This window comes from Engystomops pustulosus, chromosome 4, assembly GCF_040894005.1.
Source record: "Engystomops pustulosus chromosome 4, aEngPut4.maternal, whole genome shotgun sequence".
NCBI classification, from domain to species: domain Eukaryota; kingdom Metazoa; phylum Chordata; class Amphibia; order Anura; family Leptodactylidae; genus Engystomops; species Engystomops pustulosus.
In genome coordinates, this window is record NC_092414.1 from 10,720,714 (window position 1) to 10,729,617 (window position 8,904).

At 42.3% G+C, this 8,904-nt stretch overlaps 1 protein-coding gene across 1 annotated transcript; it reads right to left on the reverse strand.

Moving 5' to 3' along the window:
• Positions 1-1,761: 1,761 nt before the first annotated feature.
• Positions 1,762-6,331, reverse strand: LOC140126037 (aldo-keto reductase family 1 member C1-like). Its single transcript, XM_072145094.1, has 9 exons — positions 6,172-6,331; positions 4,956-5,123; positions 4,758-4,874; positions 3,763-3,840; positions 3,507-3,629; positions 3,262-3,371; positions 2,816-2,984; positions 2,649-2,731; positions 1,762-2,564 (listed from the first exon to the last, which is right to left on the reverse strand). The coding sequence occupies exons 1-9, from the start codon at positions 6,256-6,258 to the stop codon at positions 2,525-2,527; spliced, it is 975 nt and encodes a 324-aa protein (XP_072001195.1). The 5' UTR covers positions 6,259-6,331; the 3' UTR covers positions 1,762-2,524.
• Positions 6,332-8,904: the final 2,573 nt, after the last annotated feature.

The following is an 8,904-nucleotide window of genomic DNA, read 5'->3' on the forward strand; positions in this document are numbered from 1 at the left end:
CCTCAAAACATGATAATTTGACACGATTGTTCCTTTAGGGTCACATTCTCTCAGCATCACGGAACAAAAGGATTTCTGCACAAAACCAACACATAATATTTGTATTACACATGTATTAACCTGCATTACTTATATATTTGCTCTGCTTATTTTTTGGGCCTGATCCAATAACATCAACTAATGAAAGTTCATCTACCATAAATAAAACCAATTCAATTTGGAAAAACACACGCAGTGTAGGACTGGCCCACCAGAGCATCAGAGAATCCTCCGGTGGGCCCCAGGTTCTAACACTTTATAATGGGCCCAAAAGATCTTCAATTGGAAGTTAATGGAGTAATCATTGGAAATGATGATCTATTTCATATAGGATGATTCCGATATTATAGATTATTCGATCTTTTTGATGATACATCCTATGTAATATGATTTTTTTGTGGTCGAAGGGTGGGCCCTCAAGATCACCACCTCTGGTAGGCCCAACACATGCCAGTCCGACACTGAACACACGTATTATGTTCCTACAATGGACAAAGTTAGTCAGCACCTCCAGTAGATGAGCCGATGTCTTATCACCCACAGCACCCCCAGTATCTTGATTCATGTTTAGCAATATTTCAGAAGATACCTTTAGGTTATTCTTGAATAATACTAATAATTATAGCATATCAATGAATCCATAAGAGTAACTGGTAATTTTCCGTAGGTGGGCTGATCTGGGGAACTTGTTGTTACATGCACTAACAGCATCAGAAAAGCAACAAATTGTAGAAGGAATTAAAACAAAATAATAAAATGTACGTCACATTTATAGATTGATATAAACTTCTGGTACCGCCATGGGTGCGTAACCAATGCCTCCAAAATAACTTACCTAACTAACAGTGATAACAAATCCAAATCATGAACTTATTAAGTAATTGGAGAGAGCCGTCTCTCCCACGGTGGGCCTTTGCTGGTACCATGTCTTCCTCTGCCATGTCTTGGCAGGGGCTAGCACTGTAATCGTTTGCCACTGGAAATCTACTGTCTATCCTCCCCATTAATGAGTTTCTGAGATGGACTATCTTTTAAGGATGGAAGAACCCCTGGCCCTTGACTCCGAAGGACTTCTTAAAACTTGGTCAATGTTTAAGATGGGTCGCAACTTCCATAACTGTCGGAGGACCTGTGACCGGCCCTCTCATTGAATTTGCTTTTTGGAAACCTTACTACTATATTGAGCGTTTTTTTGCCTTTCATGATTTTGTATATTGTATATTCCTAAAAATTGATATATTTGATATTAAAAGCTATCGATCAATTCATATTGGCTATTTATTTCTACTGTCCCATGTATGTACTCTCACTGGACTATTACTTGCCTGATTTTCTGCATTGATTCATTACCATGGTACATTTTGTATATGTAAACTTGTATTATTGCTTTATGTCTCTAATAAGACACCTAATGAATTAAAAAAACAGTACCTAGACAAGGGCAGAACATTAGAAAAGCAACAGAAAAATGTGGCTTTATACTAACTTTTTCATACATTATAAGATGTGGTACCGTAACGGGCACACAACTGAGGCCATCAACATAACTAACGCAGATAAGATTGATGGACATTGAATAAGGAAAAAATTATGGATTCGGATTGAAAGTGAAGTTTAGTTTCTTCTTGCATACAAATAATTGCCAGAAGCATGAAAACGAATGCTTTCTCACAACTAGGCAAGTGCAGAATGAAAAGGAAGAAACAGAATCAAGCCGTTAAACCTAACTAAAAAAATGCAAGTTTATTCCATTGAAATAGGTATGAAAAATTATGGAACTGCTATGGGTACGTAGCCAATACCAGTAACACAACTAATAACATAACTAAAATTACCGTATATACTCGAGTATAAGCTGACCCAAGTATAAGCCGAGGCCCCTAATTTTACCACAAAACCTGGGAAAACCTATTGACTCGAGTATAAGCCGAGGGTGGGAAATGCATTGGTCACAGCCTCCCCAGTATATAGCCTGCTGGACCTTGCCCCATAGTATATAGCCAGCACCTGCCCCCCAGTATATAGCCTGCCAGCCCATATCCCCCAGTATATAGCCTGCCCCCTGCCCCAGTATATAGCCAGCAGCGGGCGAAGCCACAAAGGGGAGTTTTGATATTTTTTTTACTCGAGTATAAGCTGAGTTTGGGGTTTTCAGCATATTTTTGTGCTGAAAAACTAGGCTTATACTCGAGTATATATGGTAATATTACATTTGATAAAATGTTTAAAATGACTTATCAATTCAAAGTTTGGAGGGGTTTTTAAAAGTTTCTTTTATGTTTCTACTACCTTTTATTTCAAAATATTGTGCATTCAACAAAAGAATAATTATAGAACAAAACGTGCAATGTTAAAATCTCTGTGAAAAACCATTGTGAAGATTGCGGAAATGTGACTTTAAAACTTTTCTGATTTGAATCTGTCAGACACGGGACCTAAAAAATCTGTGTATATAGGATATATCCAGAGCAAATTTGTAATGTTCTTAACAATCATGAAAGGGGAACTTAGGGCTTCCTTCCCAGCTGAAATACAAAAACATAAAATACAATAAATCCATTAAAAAAAATAAACGATGTAATTTTAGTTTTACGAAATTGAACACTTACATCTTGAGACTCAGGTAACGCATGTTTTTGTTCACTCCATCAAGATCCTTCATGTCTTTTTCGCTTAATTCAAAGTCGAAAATCTGTCGAGAAAAGCGCAAATTAGCAAAAGAGGCTGAAACTTTCGACTTTATGTTAAGTTTTTTTTTTTGTCTGTTTTTATTTACATTGAAGTTCTCTTTAATCCTCGCAGGGGTGAAGCTTTTTGCAATGGGAACAACACCGTTTTGTAGAAGAAATCGCTGCGCCACCTGCGCGGGGGTGCGTTTCAGTCTCTTAGCAATTTTATTCAGGACGGGATCTTCAAGTAATTTGGGAGCATTTTGATCCTCAAGCCTGTCCATCAAAAAACAAAAAATAGTCAACATTTATCTATTAAACTTTTTCGAATTTCACTAATTCTCTCCATCCTAGATCTTGCATATAGTGAAGAAAGCCGTGTACTTCCACCAGTGGTGTATGTTGAAGTTGATGGACTTGGCGCAAAGTCTGTACCAGGCCCCGACTATAATGTATGGTTTATAGTACTAGCCTTCGTTGACACCTTATGGGCTACCCTAAGCCTATTGGCCAATTTGCAACAACACAATCCACACCTCCGACTTTCACTTACCAGCCCGGTGCTCTTCCAGACCCCAGGACAGAGAATCCAACTGGTACAATGTTATGACACTTGAGGAACTTCAGTAATTTGTTCTGATTGAGATATATGTGGCACTCCATCTGTAGAAAGATAAGAACATTCTCTCGTTAACCTGAAAATTCATAAACAAAATGGCCACCATTACATCTGGTACAAAAGATGTCAACAAGCCTTCGAAAAGGACAAATAGAACTCCTCATGGTCGTAATGGTTACCTCAATGCATGCCGGCTTGTGCTTGAGCCCTGGCATTTTGAGAATCAGCTCCACTTGCTTTTCGTTGAAGTTCGAGACACCAATGGATTTGACAAGACCGGCATCTTTGCACGCTTCCAAGGCCTACAAAAACCAATTTTGTCATCATATGGCTGTGTCACCAGAATCACCCACCAGCTGATTCTATGGAATCACATCATAACCTAAATTGCCAAAATTGCCAATTGACTTTACAAATCAAATCCTCTGAATTTACCTTCCATGTCTCCCGGATGTCTGTGTTATGAAAAATCACTTTACCATTTGCATCCTGCGGAAAGAGGTCATCTCCAGGCTGAAGAAGAAAACACAACAAAATTTGGTCAATTTTCATATGCATAGCTGAGCAACAAAGTTTAATGTGGTCATATATTGTGTATGGAGATGTTTGATTTTACATTACACAAGAATCACATTTTTGATCTCCTTTACTTTCCCAATCCCTGGCAGAATGCTTCTGGACCATTGGCAGGGGCGTAACTTGAGGGTGTGCAGAGGATGTGGTTGCAACCGGGCACAAGAGGCTTTGGGGGTCCATGGACTATTGGCAGGGGCGTAACGTGAGGGGGTGCAGAGGATGTGGTCGCAATCGGGCCCAAGAGGCTTTGGGGGCCCATAAGGTCTCACTTTCCCATATGAGAAGACTAGTACTATGAACCATACATTATAGTCGGGGGGGAAGCTGGCATAGACTTTGCACTGGGGCCCATCAGCGTCAAGTTACGCCACTGACTATTGGATTTACCACACCCAGTATTGGTGTTGGACAAGTAGTTCCATGGATTCACTTGATAAAATGGATGGGTGCCCACCCTCCTTCAACCTTTAGGAAGTGGAAATTTTTAACTAGAAGCTTTCATAATAGTGGATCTACTAATGGATCTCTGTGGTCCAGACTTAGCCCCATCAAGACTCAGGTGGACCTGTCAGACCCTTCCTAGTTCCTCCTGCTTCTCGCCGGTGGTTTTGATGTTCATTTTGCTCTAAATGTGACTAGAACTTGATCGAAATGACAACATAACTTATATTTGGAATAGAAGTCACAAAATCGCAACATATCTATTCTGCCCTATCAGGTTATGACAGAGACCAACAGTCACTGATGGTCAGGATTCTTCTAAAGCTTCCTTGGTTAAAATTAGCAAATGTGTCTTACCAATGAAAAGGACACAAAACATTACTACATACTACAAAATTCATAGTTTGAGAAACCTTAAATTCCACAGGGGAATGAATAAGGTAGAGGTCTATGTATTCTAACTTCAGATCCTTCAGAGATTTTTCCACGGCAGGTCGGACCCTCTCAGGACAGTGGTTATTATTCCAAAGCTGCAGAAATAAATAAGTGGGAATTTACCTACAACATAAGACAATGGGTAGATCTCGAGAATTTTGAATGGTCTCTGTTACCTTCCCAATGTAGAAAATGTTTTCCCTCTTCACCGTCCCATCGGCAATTTTGGATCTGATGGCTTCACCGACCTCAACTTCATTTTCATATATGGAGGCGCTGTCAATGAGGCGATATCCGATGTCAATGGCCGCCATGACGGCCTCCTTCGCCTGTTCTTTGGAGTACTGTGTGGAATGGGATACAATTGTGATTTCTATCTTTTGTAAGGCCACAGTAAACCTTCTGTCCTAAACAACGCTTTCCCCATTGTAGACTTTAATTTATGTGGCTACACAGAGCATCAACCTCTCTGGAAGATCCAACATGGCCATGAGACAATTGACTAGGGGTCGGCATAAGAAGTCCATTATAATGTGTGGTGGGGAATCCAGTAAGAGGGAAAATATACTTTAGAGGGACCTGAGTGGAATTGTATATTTGTGGGGAACCTAAAAAGTTTTTTATTGTGTGGGGACCTTAGTGCTATGGGGGAGGTGGGCAATGAGGGGGCATGTTACTGTGTTTGGGCCCACTAAAGATGTAGTACACTATAGTAGTGGGGAATTAATGGGCATTACTCTGTATGGAAGCTCCACTGTAGATCTATTATACTATATTATTATACTATATTATACCTAATGATTGCTTCGGGACCCTTGTACCGAAAAACATTGTGTTCAAAATCTTATAAATTAGGATTTAAATATATTTTGTGTCTGATGTTCTGTGTTGCATGCTGATCCACATGGTGACCCCCTCCCAGAGTTTGAGTAATTTCCCAACACAGTCCCCTATAGCACCATTGCTAGAGATGAGTGAAACCAATGGTTGGGTTAGGTTTAGGTTCAGCACCAGACCCAGTCATTGGGCAGATTGGCGGCCAAAGAAAGCCAATCCTGTAAATTGATGCCTCGCACAATTAGCCATGGCTAGTTGGCCAGGTTATGTTCCTCAGGTCTGACGGCCATACCCAAACCTGAAACCCAAACCCGAACCATGGGTTATGCTCATCGCCAATCATTGCTATCGTTATAAAGATCAAGAAAGACCAGGGAATGGAGATGGGGCATGAACAATGTAGGTGATGCTACTGTCCTGTCCATGGTGAGTACCAACCCCAGGGCTAGAGAGCCCACCATCAACTAACAGTTATTTTGATATATGGCTGTTCAATCACTTCTGAACGTACTACAGCAAGGAGGCCCACCATTTGCCTAACCTAAGGATACTCACTGATGGTGGGGCATAGGTGCCAAATCCATTCACAGGTATCTTATGCCCATCGTTTAGTTCAATACGAGAGTCTGCCTTGAGAGCCATAGTGCGATGTCCTCTGCTGTCCTGTGCTGTGCAACTCCTATCCACATACAGTGTGTGCTGTATTTATCCAGTCCAAGCACAACCCCCTTGATCATGCGACAATGGGTGTGAGGAGTCTCCTCTGCCAACTCCATTTTTTAAGCAGTCAATTCTGCATTGTCATTGTAATGAATAGATCTGGCAGCCGTAGGGACCTAAATGTTGTAGACGATATTCTGGTCACTAGATGCTCTGATCCCCTGAGTGTGCTCTTCTGCCAAAAAAAGAAGCATGAGCTTACAGCCCGCAGAAAAAAAAGAGAAAAAATAAACCTCAACGTAAACATTGAATTTTGTCGCTACGTTACGACGGTTTTTCGAGCGGGTTGCAACAACATTCAGCCTCAACCTTGAAGCTCTAAGCACGGAAATTTTTCCAGTGTGGCAAAGGAAAAACTCTCGGCACAAGAAATGTTATCACCCAAAAACACCAGAGAAAACTCAACAACTCCAACCAGAACGTATAAAAAACCTTCCAGTTAAGTTAAGTGTCAATGTTCCCATGTAGATCCAGGTTGGACCTGTTCCATGAAGGGGTTGTTTGGTAGTTCTGGGTGACGGCCTTCAATGTCCAAAAAAGTTTGCATCAGATCCTTGTAGAAATTCTTAACAATTCTATAGTAGTCAAGACTGTAGTTACAGCTTCTGACCACTATACTATGTGGAGCCACCTGGTTTTGTACCCTAGTCTTGTGATGGCCTCAGACACAGCCCTGTAACATCCTGTAGAAAGGACACCAATTAGAATTCCATGACAGCCCTTTTAAAGGGGGTTTCCATGTTTATCATGGCAGTCAACCTGTGGAGTCACTGATTGGCCACAGAGGTCAAATGACACCCCCAGGGCTTCGGCTCCTGTCAAAGTTCACCCAAAGAGACCACTGAAACAAGGAACCAGAGTTTGTTGGCATGTTCCATTTTCCCCCAGCTTTGGCCCTCCGGGACTCCCCATCCACCTTTTCTGATACCCATCAAGGTAGCATTTACTACAACTGTTTATCTTTCTTGCTTAGGCTGCATTCACACTGTTGTTGCCCACCGTACCGTATTGTAGCGGGCAATGGCAGCGCACGGGGAAAGGAGAAGGAGGTGAGCGCAGCTCATCCCCGCCCCTCTCCATAGGAAGATATGGCGCACGGCGCCATACTACGGAGAAAGATAGGACATGTACTATCTTTTTCCGGGGTACGGAGCGGTACAGTGCCACACGTGTGCTGCACCGTACCGGTCCCGTTGGGCACCGTGTGCCCGTTGCCGTCTATAGGGGACGCATATCGGCTGTATATACGTCGGCCATATATACGTCCCCCATACGGCAGTGTGAATGTAGCCTTACTGTTACATCCCTGTTGTGCAATTCTTCTGCTATTGTGACTATATGTGACTTTTATTATGGAGAATGATTAAGGCCCCATGTGACTATGTATTTATGGCCTGTGCAGGTAGCTGGAGGGGTGGGCCGCTCCCTGCTGTTAACATGAATATGTAACTTTATCTATGTAAGTTGTACCTTTCAGTGCCTGGGCTGCAGGGTTGGGTTCTTCCGCCTTATATTAACCTTTTAGAAGGAAAGCTTTCAAAGAAAGTAGATTGATAGTAGAAGTTGGGTGCAAGTTGCACATGGATTGTAGTGAGAGATTACAAAGGTTAAGACTAGAGATGAGCGAACACTAAAATGCTCGGGTACTCGTTATTCGAGACGAACTTTTCCCGATGCTCGAGTGCTCGTCTCGAATAACGAACCCCATTGAAGTCAATGGGAGACTCGAGCATTTTTCAAGGGGACCAAGGCTCTGCACAGGGAAGCTTGGCCAAACACCTGGGAACCTCAGAAAAGGATGGAAACACCACGGAAATGGACAGGAAACAGCAGGGGCAGCATGCATGGATGCCTCTGAGGCTGCATAATCGCACCATTATGCCAAAATTATGGGCAACAGCATGGCCATGACAGAGTGACAGAATGAAGCTAGATAGCATCTAAAACATCCAATAATTGACCCTGACACTATAGGGGACGGCATGCAGAGGCAGCGGCAGCAGGCTAGAGAGTGTCATGGCGACATACCCTAAATGGACTCAGGCTTCAAACCAATGGGTGGCAGAGAGGAACCAAAGGAGGTGAGCAAGAAGCGCTCAAATAATATCGGTACATGATAAAAGTTTGCCAGTATATTTTGTGGATTACACAGCAGGGTGGCGACAAAGTTAACATGGAAGCCATGAAAACAACCCAAAATTCTGCCTGACACAGCTCGTTTGATAAGGGGACGATGTATGGAGGCAGTGAACTAGTAGTAGATTAAAGGTGCTGCAGTTAAAACTATGTTAGTTGGATCTTGGCATGGAGCTGGCGCTCCGCTGCCAGGCGAGCTTTCGCCAATCCAAGCCCCTGTCTCTAGGCTACTCCCCAAACAGCACTTCTAAGAACCTTTTGTATAAGATCAAGTGTAGTAGCGTTCTTATAAGTTTAGGATATGCCGGGTGAGGGGAATGTAAACAGATGCGCAAGAAGCGCTGAAATAATATCCCTAAATGGTAAAAGTTTGCAAGTATATTTTGGGGATTACACAGCAGGGTGGCGACAAAGTTAACAACTTTGATGTGG

Coding starts and splice junctions, on each gene's coding strand:
- LOC140126037 (XM_072145094.1), bottom strand. CDS start 6,258: ATGGCTCTCAAGGCAGACTCTCGTATTGAACTAAACGATGGGCATAAG. Junction 3,841..4,757: donor ATTCCCCTGTGGAATTTAAG/GTTTCTCAAACT, acceptor TTTCTTCTTCAG/CCTGGAGATGACCTCTTTCC. Junction 2,985..3,261: donor TCTGGAAGAGCACCGGGCTG/GTAAGTGAAAGT, acceptor TTTGATGGACAG/GCTTGAGGATCAAAATGCTC.